At 42.3% G+C, this 20662-nt stretch overlaps 1 protein-coding gene across 5 annotated transcripts in view; it reads right to left on the reverse strand.

The window, feature by feature from the left end:
• Positions 1–20662, reverse strand: part of ipo11 (importin 11) — a 699237-nt gene that overhangs the window by 431351 nt on the left and 247224 nt on the right. For all 5 annotated transcript variants that reach the window (XM_041187080.1, XM_041187063.1, XM_041187071.1 and 2 more), the window contains one exon: positions 843–886. In XM_041187080.1, coding sequence (XP_041043014.1) covers positions 843–886 — 44 coding nt within the window. The remainder of the gene's footprint in view (positions 1–842; positions 887–20662) is intronic.

Raw genomic sequence — 20662 nt, forward strand, 5'->3', positions numbered from 1 at the left:
AACACATATCAGAGGTGGGGTTACAGTGGCACACGAAAGAGGTACACAAAATAAATTAATTAGGGACACAGTATAAGAAATTAGATTGTTTCAGCATTTCATTCTGTATGCATGCTGCCCAACAGCCTTAAAGCAAAAATCATCCCAGCTCACTGAACAAGGTTGTCTCCAACCTCACGACCTTTGCTTTCCCTTCCCATCCTTCTTCCATTTTTTTCCTCCTGTACCCTGGTCTCTATCCCTCTCACTTCCCCTTCCCAGTTTTAGTTCCTTTTCTCCCTCTTGAGTTTAATTAAACAAGTTTATCTACAATTGTGAAAAATGATTTGTAATGGGAATTTCACATTCTGAGCTGAACCCTTTTCCTAAGCAAAAACACCAGCAAGTCTCATTTAAAAAGCCTGGTTAAGTTGCATGAAATTGCAACTCTGTATTACATGCACATGATATCTCTGCAACGTGTTAGTTAGTATTTGGCTGATCAAAATAAGATATCCACTTAAGCAATGTAGGAATATAGCTTCCTATTTTCCCAAATCCATTTCCCTATATTCAGTCAAGCTAGCATTTGGATAGGATAAGGGGAATGGAAGCTGTGGGTTAATAGTCAGGGATTTGAATTTAAAATCCTTGTTGATAGGCTAATAATCTAACATTTTAGCTGGAAACATTATTATTTAAATCACGTGGCAAAGCTGCAACAGTATGTAATCTTGAAAACTTAAAATTTTGTAATGTTGCACTGAGTTTCAGACTTCCAATTACAGTGAATGATACACTTTGCTTTGTAAACACATTTGTCTCAATAGGAGTAAGCTTATAATCACTTTAGTCCAACTTACCCTTAAACTGTACTTATAAGAGTCCCCTCCAGCCTCTTCCACAGCTATTGAAATACAAAAAAGGTTTACAATATTAATAAATGTTTTCAAGACAAAATATTAAGAATGACAACCTAACTCAAATCTGTTAGATAGGAGGAGTAAGCAGCGGATTGCTTGAAAGAAGTTCATCACATATGCTATTGCCTTTTAAGAATGGAAAGCAGGAGGAAATGGGAGTGTTGAGAAGAAGGTCAGGTGAGGCTTCAGGGAGAGGGCCAACAAGGGATGAGGAGGGGAGGGCACCAGGAGGGTTGAAGGGTCAAGCAAGGGTTGAAAGGGAGAGGGTCAAGCGAGGGTTAAGAGAGAGAGAAAGCCAAGCGAGGGTTGAGGGAAAGAGGACCAAGCGAGCGTTGAGGGAAAGAGGACCAGCAAGATGGACTGAATGGCCTTCCCTGTGCTCATTGTTCTATGGTTCCATGTTCCCTCTTCAGGAAAATTGCCAGTGTGAATACTGCACCCCAAACATTATGTACTTTAATTCTCCCACAAATTATCATTCAGCATCTTCATAGATTTTTCCCGATTTTTCTGTTCCTTTCAACGTTTCCTGGTTTCAAACCAAGTCAAACTGCAGCACCTGTCCTACTTTATGGTATCATGCCATACATTAGGATGCCAGGAGTTGTACAATTGAAAATCTATATAGCCCTACAGATTATAAAAGAATATTTAGGTATTTTTAAGTATGAACTCATATGTTTAGTATTGATGACCCTTTGCTGATATCATTACTCCTAATAAAAATGACAATTTTAGCTGAGGCTTATTGATCTATTTTACAATAAAAGACTTTTTTAAGTCAGCACAAAATATGCTACATGTGTTTAAGAGGCTAATTAAGCTATTTTGTCTAAGTCATATATTGGCACCTAGAATTGTAGGAATATAATGGCTATACAAAAATAAATTGATGTTATGACTTGACAGAATGAACCAAAAAAAACCTGCCAACAGTACTGAAGGTTTAAAAAAAGGTAGGCAGAGAGAAAACAGGGAATTATAGACCAGTCAGCCTGATGTCGGTAGTGGGGAAAATTCTAGAGTCCATTATAAAAGATTTAATAGCTGAGCACGTGGAAAACAGTGGCAGAATCGGACAGAATCAGCATGGATTTATGAAAGGGAAATCATGCCTGACAAATCTACTGGAATTTTTCGAGGATGTAACTAGTAGAGTTGTTGAGGGGGTGCCAGTGGATGTGATTTATTTGGACTTTCAGAAAGCTTTCGACAAAGTCCCACGTAAGAGATTGGCATGTAAACTTAAAGCGCATGGGATTGGGGATAGTGTATTGAGATGGATAGAAAACTGGTTGGCAGACAGGAAACAAAGAGTAGGAATAAATGGGTCTTTTTCCGAATGGCAGGCAATGACTAGTGGGGTACCGCAGGGATCTGTGCTAGGACCCTAGTTATTCACAATATATATTAATGATTTAGATGAGGGAATTAAATGTATTATCTCCAAATTTGCAGATGACACAAAGCTGGGTGGGAGGGTGAGCTGTGAGAAGGATGCAGAGATTCTTCAGTGTGATTTGGACAAGCTGAGTGAGTGGGCAAATGCATGGCAGATGCAGTATAATGTGGATAAATGTGAGGTTATCCATTTTGGTAGCAAAAATAGGAAGGCAGATTATTATTTGAATGGCTATAAATTGAGAGAGGGGAATGTGCAATGAGACCTGGGTGTCCTCGTACACCAGTCGCTGAAGGTAAGCATGCAGGTGCAGCAGGTGGTAAAGAAGGCAAATGATATGTTGGCCTTCATAGCGAGAGGATTCGAGTACAGGAACAGGGATGTCTTGCTGCAATTGTACAGGGCCTTGGTGAGACCACACCTGGAATATTGTGTGCAGTTTTGGTCTCCTTCTCTGAGGATGTTCTTGCTATAGAGAGAGTGCAGTGAAGGTTTACCCGACTGATTCCTGGGATGGCAGGACTGACATATGAGGAGAAATTGAGTTGATTAGGATTATATTTGCTGGAGTTCAGAAGAATGAGGGGGGATCTCATAGAAACCTACAAAATTCCAACAGGACTAGACAGGGTAGATGCAGGAAGGATGTTCCCAATGGTGGGGGGGTCCAGAACCAGGGGTCACAGTCTGAGGATATGGGGTAGACCATTTAGGACTGAGATGAGGAGAAAGTTCTTCATCCAGAGGGTGGTGAGCCTGTGGAATTCGTTACCACAGAAAGTAGTGGAGATCAAAATATTGTATGCTTTCAAGGAGTTAGATATAGCTCTTGTGGCGAAAGGGATCAAAGGCTATAGGGCGAAAGCGGGAACAGGCTATTGAATTGAATGATCAACCATGATCATAATGAATGGCGGAGCAGGCTCGAAGGGCCGAATGGCCTACTTGTGCTCCTAGTTTCTATCTTTTGAAATTCTTGCTTACAGTTGTTTTAAAATTAAACTTGATATTATAAGGGAGGTGGTGGCATAGTGGTATTGTCACTGGACTAGTAATTCAGAGATCCAGGGTAATGCTCTGGGCACTAGGGCACATAGTGGAATTTGAATTTGAAATAAAAAATCTGGAACTAAAAGTCTGATGATGAAACCATTGTCGATTGTCATAAAAACCCATCTGGTTCAATAATGTACTTTAGGGAAGGAAATTTGCTGTCCTACATGTGACTCCAGACCCACAGCAATGTGGTTGACTCTTAAATGCCCTCAGAACAAGGTCAATTAAGGCTAATTAACAGGCAATAAATGTTGGCTTAGCCAGCGATGCATGAGTGTCCCATAAATGAACATTAAAAAAAAGCCAGCGAGATCAGGAAATGTTATTAAGGGATAGGCACTGCAGTTTCTGGATACATTTGCATCTGAAATTGTTCTTTGAAGGTTTTGGGGCTTAATGGTCTGTTAACTGCTTCAATAAATAGCCTTATCTAGGAGTTTGTCAGCTTGACAGTTACATAAACTATCCAATTAATCCACAGTCCACAAAAAGTCATTTCCTGACAGAAATTTACTTGGAAAGGTCTGAGAAAGATGGACAGCGTTGGGTTTAATTCCTTGCTTTGGACAAAGAACTCAGGTTGTTGCTGGATATTGTCTCTTTAGGTAAATTTCAATTCGTTGGGGAGGTCCTGTCAATGTGACAACCCAGGCCCACCTCCAAGAAGGAATATAGAGATTAGAAATACCGGACATCTTATTGCAGTCGAGGAGGGAGGAACCCAACCGTTTGCTGGAAGAGGATCTACAATACTTGCCAGAGGCCAGCATAACAATCGTGAAGGAGGAATCCAACCAAGTGTTGGAAGGCCGTAAGCAATAGGAGGGAACCCAGCCGAGTATCAGATGATCTACAGGGGTGAATCTGAACGAGTATCAGAAGGAAATTAGCAACAGGAAGGAATCCAACTGAGTGTCGGAAAAAGATCTACAATTAACGGAAGCTGGCCACTTCAGCGACATTGTATAACCAGTTACTTATAACATATTTGAGCATTGTGGTGTTGGAGCATTCTATTGTTAGATATTGTTGGAGAAGTCTGGTGCCAGAATTAGAGAAGTAAAGGAACTGTGTTGCAATTTAAATCTATAATCGTATGTTCAAATAAATCAATAAACAAATTATTAAAACATCAGTGAAGTCAATAATCTAGTCTCTTGTAATTTGCGGGTCAAAACAAACGAAAAGCCTTCGTATAAAAATAACTTTCTTAATATATGGATCCAAACAATATACATGAACAAACTACACAGGGATTACCCGGTACATTTTCTGGGTTTATTCCAGAAACATTTTTTTTAATAAATGTGTTACACATCTTCAGGCAGTAAAGTTTGATTTTTTTTCCCCTCAAAATGCTCTTGTATCCTTTCCTGAAGGAACTGAAACAAGTTGGAGGGACAGCTCCTAGGGGGCCATAAGTCTCTGGTACCTCTGGCAGATGGCTGTTTTCAATGTCTATTTATCTAAAATTAAGGACCAGGAAACAATTAACTACAACAAGCATCACAACCAAGCCCAATTTGGCTTAACTTGATGACCAAAATAAGCAAATTTTCCAACACTGGTCACTGGCTAGTAATAAAATCCAGAAAATATGGCTGGTCTTTACCTAACCAGTATATGGGCACCCAGACCAATTGCTTTTATGGCTGAGATCAAGCATCAAACCTAGAACCTTCCAGCATCCGCAGTTTTTTGTTTTTAAATCTAGAACCTTCTTTGGAATGCTTTTCCCCATCCAGTTATCAAGGAAGTCTATTTGTTTTCCAATGTGAATTATCCCACTCCTTACCAGTGCAGATTCTAAAAAAGTACAATTAATTATACTTTAGTGTAAACAAAACAATCTGCTATTAAGCTCTCAATCCCAATTCCTTCTTAAAAATTCATCCTTCTCATTGCTAAACCGACAAAAGTACACAGGGGTACATTGTTAAAACTATTAAATTGTAAGCAGTCTGCAAACACATTGAGGTAATTCCCAATTTTCACCAAAGGACAGAAAACATCACCAGCAGATTGGCTACACCTCATCCAATTTTTCTACCAAAATCAATTGTGCATCCTTTAATTTTCGCAATTGGATGTAATTAATTCACTAAGTATGCTTATAAAATATAACTCTTATTTTCAGACAATAATCTATTTACACAAACCATACTTTATTCCAATTAGTTAGGGACCATTAACATTAAAGAGAAATCTTCTACTTGCCTGGATGAGTGCAGCTCCAACAGACTCACGACACTTCACACCATCCAGGCCGAAGCAGCCTGCTTAAGTGGCACCCAATCCACAAACATTCACTCCCTCCACCACCGATGAACAGTGGCAGCAGTGTGTACCATCCACAAGATGCACTGCAGGAACACACCAAGCCTCCTGAGACAGTACCTTCCAAATGCAACAACCACTGCCATCTAGAAGGACAAGGACAGCAGACACATGGGAACACCACCACCTGGAAGTTCCCCTCCAAGACACTCACCATCCTAACTTAGAAATATAATCGCCTTACTCCACTGTCACTGGGTCAAAATCAAGGGACTACCCCACTAACAGCAGTGGGTGCTCTTATGCCACATGGACTGCAACGGTTCATGAGGCAGCTCACCACCACCTTCTCAAGGGCAATTAGGGATGGGCAATAAATGCTGGCCTAGCCAGCGACTCCTAAATCCCATGAATGAATAAAAAAAATTTTAACCAATAGAACTATGCTACAAGATTTCACTTTTTTAAAACAAAACAATCTTTATTACATATAGAACAAATTAAACAAATCAAATACAATTAACCTAATACAGTTTATTACTTTGTATGTTATGTACTCAGGTTTACTTACCTTCGCCAAGAATTCTCTTATAAGACACATCAATCTTAAAAGTTATTTATTTCTGTCGGGACTACCCATAATTATGCCACAGTCCTCTGGAGAATTCACCTCAGCTCCAGCTATTCTCAGAGGTACAACTTTCATTTATAATCTCTTGATCTCAGTTCCTTGTTCAAGTTACTTTTCAATACTTCTAAGCTAATTCAGCTGATTACTTTCTTATGCACTAAGACACTGTGAGGGCCACTGTAGATTCTCTGAGTAGTTTCAAACAAGGCAGTCTTCCAGCTTCTATTCCTTCACAAGGTTCAAACTGCCATTAAGATTCACATACATTCCACAGTGAATGAAGAAGCTAGCTTTTTGACTTTGCTGATAGTGCAGTTATCTGTCATTTACTTTGACTAACTTCTCTCAGTGAGCTACAAATTGCAATTGGCCCCAGCCAACATCCAGAAAAAATGACACCAGAGAACCTTCCTATGCTCCACCCGTCTCCATGACAACATAGCCTGTTCAGTGTTGTCCTCAAACCAACCTCCAAATTAATTATTCCTCATTTACAATTTACTTTTTGATCTATGAAGTAAATATGTTTTACAACTTTTCAGGGTTTACTGGATGCTTTTAAGTTAATTTAGGTCTACCCCGAAACATGTCCCTGGGCTGCCATTGTTCTTGCAAACTTTGCAGATATCACATGGCCAGCTCTTTATGCAAGTAAGCCCACCTACTGTTAATTACGAACAAATGAAATAGGAGAAGGCCATTCAACCCCTCAAACCTGCAGTGCCATTCAATAAAATCATGACTGATCTGTTTGCATTTCTAATTCCCCTTTCTCATTGACCCCCAATAACCTTTGATTCCCTTGCCTAACAAGCATGTATCTACCTCCGCCTTAAATATATTTAATGACCCCGCCTCCACCACCTTGAGGCAGAGTTCCAAAGTGACACAACCCTCAGAAAAAAAATTCTCCTCATCTCTGTCTTATAATGGCGACCCCTAACTTTAAAAACAGTGCCCCCTAGTTCTGGACTCACCCACAAGGGGAAACATCCTTTCCACATCCACCTTGTCAAGGCTTTTCATATATATGTCACCCCTCACTCTTCTAAGCCCCAGTGGAAACAAGCCCAGCTTGTCCAACCTTTCGTTATAAAACAACCCACACCATCCAAGTATCAATCTAGCACACCTCCTCTGATCCGCCTCTAACACGTTTACATCATCCCTTAAATAAGAAGGCCAAAACCGCACACAGTATTCGATAAACAGTTTCATCAATGCCCTGTATAACTGAAGCATAGCATCCTTATTTTTAGGTTCAAGTCCTCTCGTAATAAAGGCTGGAATTCCATTATCCTTCTTGGATTACATGCTGTTCCTGTATACTAGCTTTTTGTGACTCATGCGCGAGAACACCTGGATCCCTCTGCACCTCGGAATTCTGCAGTCATTCTCCATTTAAGTAATACCCCTGCTTTTTTATTCTTCCTGCCAAAGTGAACAACTTCACATTTTCCCACATTATACTCCATTTCTCAGATTTTTGTCCACTCACACAATTTATCTATATCCATCTGCAGTCTCATGTCCACTACACAGCATATTTTCCTACCTATCTTTGTGTCATTTGCAAATTTAGCTACCATGCCTTTGTTCCCCTCTTCTAAGGCATTGAAATAAATTGCAAAATGTTGAGGCCCCAGCACAGACCCCTGTGGGACTCTGCTCATTACAACCTGCCAATCAGACAAAGGCCCATTTATTCATACTCTGTTTTCTGCCAGTGAGCCAATCTTCTATCCACGCTAATATGTTACAGCCTACACCATGAGCTACTGTTTTCCACAATAACCTTTGATGTGGCAATTTATCAAATGCCTTCTGGAAATCCAAGTACAGTACATCTATAGGTTCCCCTTTATCAATGATCAGGGGGAAAGCTCTCCGCTGGTTGGAGTCATACCTAGCACAAAGGAAGTTGGTTGTGGTTGTTGGAGATCAGTCATCTCAGCTCCAGGACATCACTGCAGGAGTTCCTCAGAGTAATGTCCTAGGCCCAACCATCTTCAGCTGCTTCATCAATGACCTTCTTTCCATTCCTTCCATCATAATGCCAGAAGTGGGGATGTTTGCACTATGTTCAGCACCATTCGTGACTCCTCAGATACTGAAGCAGTCCATGTCCGAATGCAGCAAGGCCCAGATAATATCCAGGCTTGGGCCACACAAGTATCAGGCAATGACCATCTCCAACAAGAGAGAATCCAACCATCGCCCCATGATGTTCAATGGTTTTACCATCACTGAATCCCCCACTATCAACATCCTGGGGGTTACCATTGACCAGAAACTGAACTGGACTAGCCACATAAGTGCTGTGGCTACAAGAGCAGGTCAAAGGCTAGGAATCATGCGACGAGTAATTCTCCTGACTCCCCAAAGCCTGTCCACCATCTACCAGGCACAAGTCAGCAGTGTGATGGAATACTCCCCACGTGCCTGGATGAGTGCAGCTCCCACAACACTCAAGAAGTTGGACACCATCCAGGACAAAACAGTCCACTTGATTGGCACCACATCCACAAACATTCACTCCCTCCACCACTGACGCACATCAGCAGTAGTGTGTACCGTCTGCAAGATGCACCGCAGGAATTCACCAAGGCTCCTCAGACAGCACCTTCCAAACCCATAACCACTACAATCTAGAAGGACAAGGGCAGCAGATAGATTGGAACACCATCACCTGGAAGTTCCCCTCCAAGCCACTCACCATCCTGACTTGGAAATAAATCGTCGTTCCTTCACTGTCACTGGGTCAAAATCCTGGAACTCCCTTCCTCACAGCACTGTGGGTGTACCTACACCACATGGGCTGCAGCGGTTCAAGGCAGCAGCTCACCACCACTTTCTCAAGGGCAACTAGGGATGGGCAATAAATGCTGGCCCAACCAGCGAAGCCGCATCCCATGAATGATTTTTTTTAAAAACGATGCAAAAACCATGCTGCCTCTTCCTGATGACCTTGAGTTACTCTAAGCGCCCAACTATAACCTCCTTAATTATCGATTCTTGCACCTTTCCCATGACAGATGTCAGGCTAACTGGGCTACAGTTTTCTGCCTTCCTCCCTTCTTGAATAGAGGGGTTATATTTGCCACTTTCAAGTTTGATGGAACAGTTCCAGGATCTAGTAAATTTTTAAAAAATAACACCAACATATCTACTACCTAATTTGGCCACCTCTTCTAAGACACTCGGACGAAGTCCATCAGGACCCGGAGATTTGTCAGCCCACAGCTCCAGTTTGCTGAATATGGCTTCATGTGATTGTAATTTCATAAGGTTCCCCTTTCCCTTTCTGATTTACATCTATTACTGGAATGTTTTTTGTATCCTCTGTAGTGAAGACAGAAGCAAAATATTTATTCATTTTACCCACCATTTCCTTATTATCTACTATTAACTCCCCATTCTCATTCTCTACAGGACCATCACTCACTTTACCTACTCTTTCCTTTTTTAAATACCTGAAGGAGCTCTTGGTATCCATTTTTACATTTCTAGCTAGCTTCCTCTTATACTCCAATTTCTTTCTCCTGATTAACCTTTTAGTCATTCTCTGCTGTTCTTTATATTCTGACCAATCATTTGACCTGACACTTTGCAGTTATAGGCTTTTTCCTCAAATTTGATGCTTTCCTGAATTTTATTTAACCGAGGATGGTGGGACCTCCCCTTAGAATTTTTATTTATAAGAGGAATATACTTATTCTGAAATATCCCCTTAAGTGTTTCCCGCTGCTCCTCAATTGATCTATTTTCTAGCCTAGTATCCCAGTTCACTTCAGCTAGCTCAGCTCTCATGCGCACATAGGTGCCCTTGTTTAAGTTTAAAATATTAGTCTTAGGTCTATTCTTCCTTCTTTCAAATTGGATGTAAAATTCAATCATATTGTGGTCGCTGCTACCTAGGGGTGCCTTCACTCTGAGGTCATTAAATAATCCTGTCACATTATACGATACCAAGTCTAACATAAACTGCCCATTGTGGTTGGTTCCAGAACATGCTGCACTAAGAAGCTATCTCAAAAACATTCTATGCACTCCAGGCTACTAATGTCAATCTGATTTTTCCAGTTTATGTTAGGAAATAGAGATAGTTGTTAAAAATAAGGTATATCTTTAAGTTTAATTGATATTTTTTTCTATTTGTGGATTAAAAGGTGAAACCTGGGATCTAGTTTCATTGTTGAGTGAAGACAGCAGGTCTAAAGCTCTGTTTGTATACCTGCATTCCTAATGAGACTTTTACCTGTTGAAAAGAAGTTAAAGCAAACACAAAGAGTAGAAAAAAACTGTGCCTAGCAACAGGGGTCCAGAGAGAGAGGCCCACCCCCCCCCACACACAGAGACAGAGGAAAAGCAGCAGTTTGAGTTCAATTGAAAGCAGATGCCAGAAAGAGTTCTGTCGAAGGGTCATGAGGACTCGAAACGTCAACTCTTTTCTTCTCCGCCGATGCTGCCAGACCTGCTGAGTTTTTCCAGGTAATTCTGTTTTTGTTTTGGATTTCCAGCATCCGCAGTTTTTTTGTTTTTATGCCAGAAAGAGACTGGGTAGCAGAGGGGCAGATAGCAAGTCCCAAACTGAATTTGAAGCCAAAACTCAAGAGAAGCTGTACAGGAGAGGAAAATGCAGAATTGGGTTACAGGAACTAAGGAGAAAGTCCCAAGAAGACCTTCTAGTCAAAGGAAGGACAGGTACCTGGAAAAGGTCCTGTTAAGTGAAGTTAAGAGTGAGGAGCAGAGGAAAGCTCCAAGCTTTAAGCTTAGAGGGATGAAAGCTGCAGAAAGCACAAAGTGATACAGGCTTGTAAGAAGTCAGAAGGTCGAATGTGGCTGCTGAAGGTCTGTACCTTTTTGCTATGGGCATATGAAGCAGTGGTGTAATGTTGACAGCTGAGTCGGTGAGAGAGAGTGCGTGGAAGAAAGCTTGAATGCACGTGGTGACCCAGGGAAGAGGAACATCAGAAGGGAGTGTTCAAAACCCTGGAGGTGGACCCTTGTGGCAGGCATCTGAGAGAAGGCATTGGTTTGGGAGAAGATTCCAAAGCGAGTTCTTCGAGATTGGAAACCCTTGAAAGACGGAGTTCAATAAGGCCAGTTGGCTCATGGTGTGACAATCATCTGAGGGAAGTTGAAGAGAGATCCATAGCATCTGTTTGGGGTGGCATCTGTCACTTTGTTTCAGAGTGTGGTGTGTCTGACCACGGGTCGCCTGTTAGTTGCATGGATTACATATTTAATGTGAACATTAGAGTATAAGATAGCTTTTGGGACTTGTGTTATCCTTACAAATCTGCATATATCTGTAAAGGTATAGTCCATTAATTGAACCTCAGATTCAGGAGGAACAATGCAGATTCCGCCCTGGCTGTGGAACAGCTCTTTGCCCTCTCGTGGATATTTGAGGGTTTGTGGGAGTTTGCTAATCCGGCTGACCTTTGTTTTGTAGACCTGGAGAAGGCATGGTACCGCGCTCCTTGGGATATTTTTAGGAGGTGCTGTGGGAATATGAGGTGCCGGTGCTGCTTCTGCATGCTATCAGGTCTCTCTATTCGTGGAGCGAGAGTTGTGCTCACATTGGTGAAGCGGCAGCTGAGTTTTAGGATGAAGCTCTTGGTGTCCCCGTCCTCACCTATTGTCATGAACTGTGGGTAATGCCCGAAAGGATAAGATTGTGGATATAAGCAGCGAAAATGAGGTTTCTCCGCAGGGTTGCTGGGCACACTCTGCGGATCAGCATGAGGATTTCAGCAATCCGGGAGAGCCTCAGAGTAGAGTCGCTGCTCCTCCGGATCGAGGGGCCAGTTGAGGTGATTCAGGCACCTGGTAAGGATGCCCCCAGTAGGCTCCCACTGGAGCTGCACTAGGTACAGCCCACTGGGCAGAGACCTCAAGGCCAACCCAGGACACATTGAAGGGATTGCATCTTTCGGCTGGCCTGGGAACACTTGGGAATCCCCCAGGAGGAGCTGGAATCTGTGGCTGAGGAAAGAGAAGTCTGGTCAGCCCTACTCAGCTTACTGCCACCATGACCCTCACCAGGAGAAGCAGTGTGAAAATGGATGAATGGATGGTATAGTTGTGAGTAATGTAATGTAGTTTATCTTTTCTTGTTTAATAAATGTTTTATTCTTTTGGTAAAAGCTCATAAGCTGACACCTGTGACTCTGTTCAACTGCCACTCTCCACGTCTCTAAGCAAAAAAATGAAAAAGTTAGGACCTATCAAGCTAGGTTCCACCCTGGTATTAGGCTTGTCCAGTGGTAACATTAGCTGAGATCATAACAATATGTAGATTAAAATCACCCATGACTATTGCCATCCCTTTATCACAAGCACCCATTATTATTTCCTGAATACTTTGTCCTACATTGTGTTTACTGTTAGGGGGCCTGTGGACCATTCATACTAGTTACTTCTTTCCCCTACTATACCTCATCTCTACCCAAACCAATTCTACATCCTGATCTCCTGAACCGAGGTCATCTCTAACTACTGCACCAAAGCCACCTTTGATTAACAGTGCTAACCCTTCATGTTTACCTAGCATCCTACTCTTCTTGAATGTCATATACTCAACATTCAGCACCCAATCCTCGTCATCCTGCAGCCATGTCTTGGTAATGGCTATTAGATCATTTTTATTGACTTCAATGTGCGCTATCAATTCATTTACTTTGTTATGAATGCTACTCACATTCAGACACAGAGCTTTAGTTTTGTCCTTTCGTCATCTTTGTAACCTCTAGTCTTGACTGTTGACGCATTCTTCAGTTTTTCTCTTTCCCTACTTGCCATTCCCTGACCCTCATTTCCCGTATTACCTTTTTGCTCTCCTGTTTTGACTCTACCCCATGATTTGCAACATCTACCCAAGCTTGATCCCTCCTCGTTTAGCTTAAAGCCCTCTCTACTTCCTTAGTTATGCGGCTCGCTAGAACACAATCCCAGCACGGTTCAGGTGTAGGCCGTCCCAATGTTACAGCTCCCACTTCCCCCAATGCCACCTGAACCAGAACCCACTTCTCCCACACCAGTCTTTGAGCCACGCATTCATTTCTCTAATCTTACTTGCCCTATGTCAAGAAATAGCTCTATCTCTTCTGATTTAAACAAACATGGGTTACCTTTTGAACTCCAGTTTCTTTAGGTATTTTGGAAATCTCTAAAGCCCAGCATTTTAATTACCTTACCTTTCTAACCGGTAACCTCTTAAGGCAACATGGCCCCAACCTTTTAAGTGTAATAAGCTCCCAAACCTGCTTTCATCGCATTTATCCCATTTTCTTCAGTTAAACTTTATTTCCCAAAACCAAAAGCTACACCCTAAAACACGAACTAGATATTTGCAACAGTTGCACCAAGAATGCAGTACTATGTATTTTCTTTTCAAGATCACAACAGTGTCAAAAATGTGACAAGGCAGGTTGTCATCTAAAATACGTTTTCTAAACCAAAAACATACGCCCTCTATATATTATTCAAACAGGATAATTACTTAAAACAGAATATGGATTAGAATTTAATGACTTGGGCTGAAAGAAAACTGCTCAAAATTAGATTATAAAAGAATATATATTAACTTCTTGTAAATAACCATAATCAATTTCCCTAGCAACATTATTTTAGATTTTTAAAATATACTTCAGCTTCATGGAAATGGCACGCCATTGCTCATTATCTATGACAAGTTAAAATAAAAATGAAAAGACTGGAAGACTCTTGAATACATCAAGTTTGACATCCCTACAAAGGATGATAGCAGATTCACCACCACATTTGCAAAATATCCACATCCCCCAAAGGCAGAAGCAATTCTAAATACAAATTATTTGCATGTTAACTTCAAGCACCTTACTTTCTGCAAAGTTCAAGGGCCAGGGTGACTCCTCTTGAAGGCTGCCAAACAACTGGGCTTAAAACAATAAAGATCTACAACAACAGAAAAATACACTCCACAGCTTATAGACAGTTGACCATGCGAGCTAATGGGGGTAAGGAAGGGGCAGACTGGTACGTATGCGAGGAGGAATTTGAGAAAACAGGAGTTGGGTCTCATGGATGCGATGAGCTTTGAGAAGGAACTGCAAAGAAATAGAAATTCTTGACTAGTGGGTCAGAGATAGAAAGAAACTATGTGCATGATCGCAATGTTGGAAACAAAGAAATTGAGCATAACTGAAGTTGGTAACTCAGGTCAAGGAATCAAATCTGCATCATTCCACTTGTGATAAAATACTCCAGTTATGCCAAAAGGTGTACCTGCATGGGCCCCAGTTATGCCTGTCTCTTTATGGGGTATGCAGAACATTGCTTGTTGCAGTCCTACTCAGGCCCCCTCACAGCTCTTTTTGCGGTACATCGATGACTGTTTGGGTGCCGCTTCATGCTCTCGTCTGGACCTGCAAAAACATATCAGCTTTGCTTCCAATTTCCACCTCTCCATCACCTTCACATGGTCCATCTCCAACACTTCCTTTCCGTTCCTTGACCCCTCTGTCTCAATTTCTGGTGATAGACTGTCCAACAATATTCATCACAAGCCCACCGACTCCCACAGCTACCTCGACTACAGCTCCTCACACCCTGCTTCCTGTAAGGACTCCATCCCATTCTCTCAGTTCCTTTGACTCCGTCGCATCTGTTCTGATGATGCCACTTTCCAAAATGGCGCTTCTGACATGTCTTCCTTCTTCCTTAACCGAGGTTTCCCACCCATTGTGGTTGACAGGGACCTCAACCGTGTCCAACCCATCTCCCACGTATCCGCCCTCACACCTTCCTCTCCCTCCCAGAACCATAACAGGGTCCCCCTTGTCCTCACTTTTCACCCCACCAGCCTCCGTGTTCAAAGGGTCATCCTCTGCCATTTCCACCAACTGCAGCAAGATGCCACCACCAAACAGATCTTCCCGTCACCCCCCTCACCCCCCCCCAACCCCCCGTCGGCATTCCGTAGGGTCCGTTCCCTCCGGGACACCCTGGTCCACTCCTCTATCACCCCCAACACCTCAACCCCCTCCCACGGCACTTTCCCATGCAATCACAGAAGATGCAACACCTGCCCCTTTACCTTCTCCCTCCTGACCAAGGGCCCAAACACACCTTTCAGGTGAAGCAGCGCTTCACTTGCACCTCCTTCAATTTGGTCTCCTGCATTCGCTGCTCCTAATGCAGTCTCCTCTACACTGGAGACACCAAACGCAGACTGGGTGACCACTTTGCGGAAAACCTTCGGTCTGTCTGCAAGCATGACCCAGGCCTTCCTGTCACTTGCCATTTCAACACACCATCCTGCTCTCATGCCCACATGGCCGTCCTTGGCCTGCTACAATGTTCCAGTGAAGCCCAACGCAAATTGGAGGAACAGCACCTCATCTTCTGATTAGGCACTTTACAGCCTTCCAGACTTAACATCAAGTTCAGCAACTTCAGACTATGAACTCTCTCCTCCATCCTCACCCCTTTCTTATCCCCTTTTTTCAATATTCATTTTTATTTGTTTATTTTTATCCAATTATTTTTATTTATTTTCATTTTTATTCATTGTTTTATCCGCACCTTTTATCCTATTTTCAATACTTTTTCCCCACCACAGTCTGCTCCCCCCACCCACCCACAGTAGGGCCATCTGTCAACTTGTTCATGTTGTTCTTTCCAGAGTGTTTACCCTTGTCCTGCTGTTATCAAGTTCTGCTTTCTACCTTAATGCCACCATCTCCTTCAGCCAGTATCACTACCATTAACACCCCTTTGTCCTTTTGTTCATGACATCTTTGTCAATCTCTCCTTTGCCTCCAACTGTCACTGCCTTTCTATCCAGCTTCACCTGCTCCACCCTCGTTAAAAACTATAAATTTCATCACGTTTTTACTTCTTTTTAACTCTGAAAAAGGGTCATACAGACTCAAAACTCTGTCTTTTTTTCCACAGGTGCTGTTAGACCGCTAAGTGTCTCTAGCATTTTCTGTTTTTGTTTCTTGTCCATGTGCAGCAGGACCAGGCTTGAGCCAATATATGGCTGGAATGTTACTTGTCAGTTAAGTGCCAGGCAATGACCATCTCCAACAAGAGGGAATCTAAATATCTCCCCTTGACATTCAATGACATTACCATCACTGAATCACCCACAATCAACATCCTGGGGGGGTTACCATTGACCAGAAACTCAACTGGACTAGCCATATAAATACTGCGGGCTACAACTGTAGGTCAGAGGCTAGGAATCCTGTGACGAGTAACTCACCTCCTGATTCCCCAAAGCCTGTCCACTATCTACAAGGCATAAGTCAGGAGTGTGATGGAACACTCTCCACTTGCCTGGATGAGCGCAGCTCCAACTACACTCAAGAAGCTTAACATCCAGGACAAAGCAGCCCGCTTGATTGGCATCCCATCCACCACCTTCAGCATACACTCCCTCCAAAGTGGCAGCAGTGCGTACCACCTACAAGATGCACTGCAGCAACTCATCAAGGGTCCTTCGACAGCATCCTCCAAATCCACAAATTTTATCCCCTAGGTCAAATGCAGCAGGTGCTTGGAAACATCACCAACATCTGCAAGTTCCCTTCCAAGCCACACATCATCCTGGCTTGGAACTATATCGCCGATCCTTCACTGACGCTAGGTCCAACTCTCTTCTGAACAGCACTTTGGGTGTTCCTTCAACACAAGGACTGCAGTGGTTGAAAAATGCTGCTCACACCATCTTCTCAAGGGCAAATAGGAGTGGACAATAAATGCTGGACTAGCCAGCTATGCCCACATGCCATGAACAATTTTTTTTAAAGTATTGGCAAAACTTAAGGGGCCAAAGTCTGACAAATCCCTTGGACCTGATGCCATATACCCTGGAGTTCTAAAAGAGATGGCTGCAGAGTTAGTGGATGTGCTGGCTATGATTTTCCAAAACTCCTGAGATTCAGGAATGGTTCCATTGGATTGGAAGTTGGCAAATGTTCCACTCCTTTCTTGAAAAGTAGTGTGAGAGAAAACAGTGACTACAGACAAGTTAGCAGAGTATCAGTTGTTGGGTAAAAGGTGAAAACTGTTATTAAGGAAGTCTTAAAAATGCACTTAGAAAAGCAGAGTATAATTTGAACAAGTCAATATGGCTTTACTAAAGGGAAATCCTGTTTGACAAAGAGTTTTTTGATGATGTAGCTACAAGGGTAGATAAAGGGGACCTAGTAGATGTAGCATGCCTGGATTTCCAAAAGGCATTTGATAAGGTGCCACACAAAAGGTTATAGACAAAATCATGGTTCATGGAATTGGGGTGACATTTTAGCATGGATAAAGGATTAATTGATGAATAGAAAGCAGACATTGGGCATAAATGGGGCTTTTCCCAGTTGGTAGGTAGTGAATAGTGGAATGCCGGAGGGATCAGTGCTAGGGCTTCAGCTATTTACCATCAATATTAATGACTTAGATGAAGAGGTAGAATGTATCAAAGTTTACTGATAATACCAAGCTAGGTGGGACAGTTAGCTGTAGGGAGGTCACAGAGGGTCTGCAAAGCGATACAGACAAGTGGGCAACAAGACAGCAGATGGAGTATAATGTAGGGAAGAGCATTTAGAAATGCATAATATAACCAAGCAGAGTCAGCATGACTTCATAAAGGGGAAATCATTCGAGTTCTTTGAGAAGGTAACAAGCAGGATAGATAAAGAGGAACCAGAAGATGGTCATACATTTAGATTTCCAAATGGCATTCGATTAGGCACCACACATAAGGCTACTTAATAAGATAAGAGCCAATGGTGTTGGGGGCAATATATTAGCATGGATAGAGGATTGACGAACTAATAGTAGACAGAGAGTTGGGATAAGGGGGACATTTTCAGGATGGCAACCTTTAACGAGTGGAATGCCATAGGGATCAGTACTGGGGCCACAATTATTTACAATATATATTAATGATGTGAGTGAGGGAAATGAATGTGCTATCGCCAAGTTTGCGGATGACACAAAAATAGGTAGAAAAGCCAGTGGTGAGAATGACACAAAGAGTCTACAGAGGGATATAGACAGGTTAAGTGAGTGGGCAAAAACCTGGCAAATGGGATATAATGTGGGAAATGTGAGGTTATGCACTTTGACAGGAAGAAGAGGAACTGATTGCTGTTTAAATAGAGAGACTGCAGAAAGCTGCGGCACAAAGGGATTGGGGGGGGTCCTCGTGCATGAATTCCAAAAAGTTAGCTTACAAGTTCAGCAGGTAATAGGGAAGGCAAATAGAATGTTGGCCTTTATTTCAAAGGGAATGGAGTATAAAAATATTGAAGTCTTGCTAAAACTATAAAGGCACCAGTTAGACCACACCCAGAATACTGTGAACAGTTCTGGTCCCCTTATCTAAGGAAAGATATACTGGCATTGGAGGTAGTCCAGAGAAGGTTCACTAGGTTGATCCCGGGTATGGAGGTCTTTTCTTATGAGGAGAGGTTGAGCAAGTTGGGCCTGTACTCATTGGAGTTTATAAGAATGAGAGGTGACCTTATTGAAACATATAAGATTCTTAGGGGGCTTGACAGGTTGGATGCAGAGAGGCTGTTGCCCCTTGTGGGAGAGTCTAGGACCAGAGGGCATAATCTCAGGGTAAGGGGTCGCCCATTTAAGAGGGAATTTCTTCTCTCAGAGGGTGGCAAATCTGTGGAATTCCTAACCACAAAGGGCTGTAGAGGCTGGGTCGTTAAGTATGTTCAACGTTGAGATAGACAGATTTTTAATCAGTAAGGCAATCAAGGGCTATGGAGAAAAGGCAGGAAAGTGGAGTTGAGGATTTTCAGGTCAGCCATGAGCTCATTGAATGGTGCAGCAGACTCAATGGGCCGAATGGCCTACTTCTGCTCCTACATTTTATGGTCTAATGCAAGTGTGACATTATTCATTTTGGTTAAAAGGGTAGAAAACAGAATATTTTTGAAAGGTGTGAAACATTGTAAGTGTTGATGATCAAAGAGACTTGGGTGTGCTGGTACAAGGAACGCAGCAAGTTAGCATGCAGGTGCAGCAAGTGATTAGGAAGGAAAATGGTATGTTGGCCTTTACTGCAAGAGGATTGGAGTACAAGAATGAAAAGTCTTGCTGTAAATATACAAGATTTTGGTGAGACACCATCTGGAATACAGTGGTCTCCTATACTTGCATCAGAGGCAGTACAGCAAAGGTTCACTAGATTGGTCCCTTGAATGAGGGGGTTATTCTGTAATGAGGGGCTAAGTGATTTGGGATTATATTCTCCAGAGTTTAGCAGAATGAGGGGCAATCTTAATGAAACCTACAAAATTCCAAAGGAGCTTAACAGGGTAGACACAGAGGTTGTTTCTGCTGGTTGAGGGGTGTAAAATACAGGGGTACAGTCTCGGGATAAGGGACGAATCATTTAGAACTGAGATGATGAGAAATTCCTTCACTCAAAGGGCTGTGAACCTTCACAATTCTCTAACCCAGAGAATGCTCCATCATTGAATACATTTAAGGCTGGGATGGAGAGATTTTTGATTTCCCGGGACGCAGGCATTTAGGGAGTGAGTGGGAAATTGGATTTGAAACCCATCTGAATGGCAGAGCATGCTTGATAAGAAGGTCTGCTCTGGCTCCTACTTCTTATTGTCACGAAGCTATTAATGCATATAATATTTTGGAAAATATTTTTCTTTTAAAATAGAGGTTTAGTCCATGGGTGTGTCTTAATTGGGTTAAAGCTAGCTAGTCTGGGTGCTTTGATGGGTACCATTTTTGATATGGAAGAGATTGTGTGCATTTGCATTTTTTGAATAGAGCATTCAAGAAGTGGGTGAAAACTTGACATCCATCTAGCAGATACCAAGCCATATGTTTATATTACTAATAAAACTGGTACTATGAAAGGGGTTTCATTGTTAAAAGGTGAAGTTCAAAGAGGCTGATGAGACAATGTGAGTTTGAATTCAATCAGTGGTGGAAGGTATGCCTTCAGCAATTTTCGGGTGTGCAGGGCAGAGGCAACGTGAGATCAAAAGGCAGCTGCAAGCCTCCAATGGGCTCCACAGGTTTTGCATTCGTAAGGTGAAAATGCTTTGCCTGGTGTTTGGTTAAGTCTGTGGGTTGTTGTTGCCTTAATGGAAATTAGTTTGGGAATTTGTTAAAAGTTATGATAGTGGTCATTTGTAGCCATGTGTATATATTTTAACCCCTGTAAATTAATAAAATGTTTCAATTAGTTTGAGTTAAAGCCTCGAGAGCTGGTGGTCAGATTCCTGAATTTAGAGTCACATCTCAAACATAAACATAGAAAATAGGAGGAGTAGCCATTCAGCCCTTCAAGCCCGCTCCACCATTCATTATGATCATAGCTGATCATCCAACTCAGCAGCCTGCTCCTGCTTTCTC

This window comes from Carcharodon carcharias, chromosome 1 (assembly GCF_017639515.1).
Source record: "Carcharodon carcharias isolate sCarCar2 chromosome 1, sCarCar2.pri, whole genome shotgun sequence".
NCBI lineage: Eukaryota > Metazoa > Chordata > Chondrichthyes > Lamniformes > Lamnidae > Carcharodon > Carcharodon carcharias.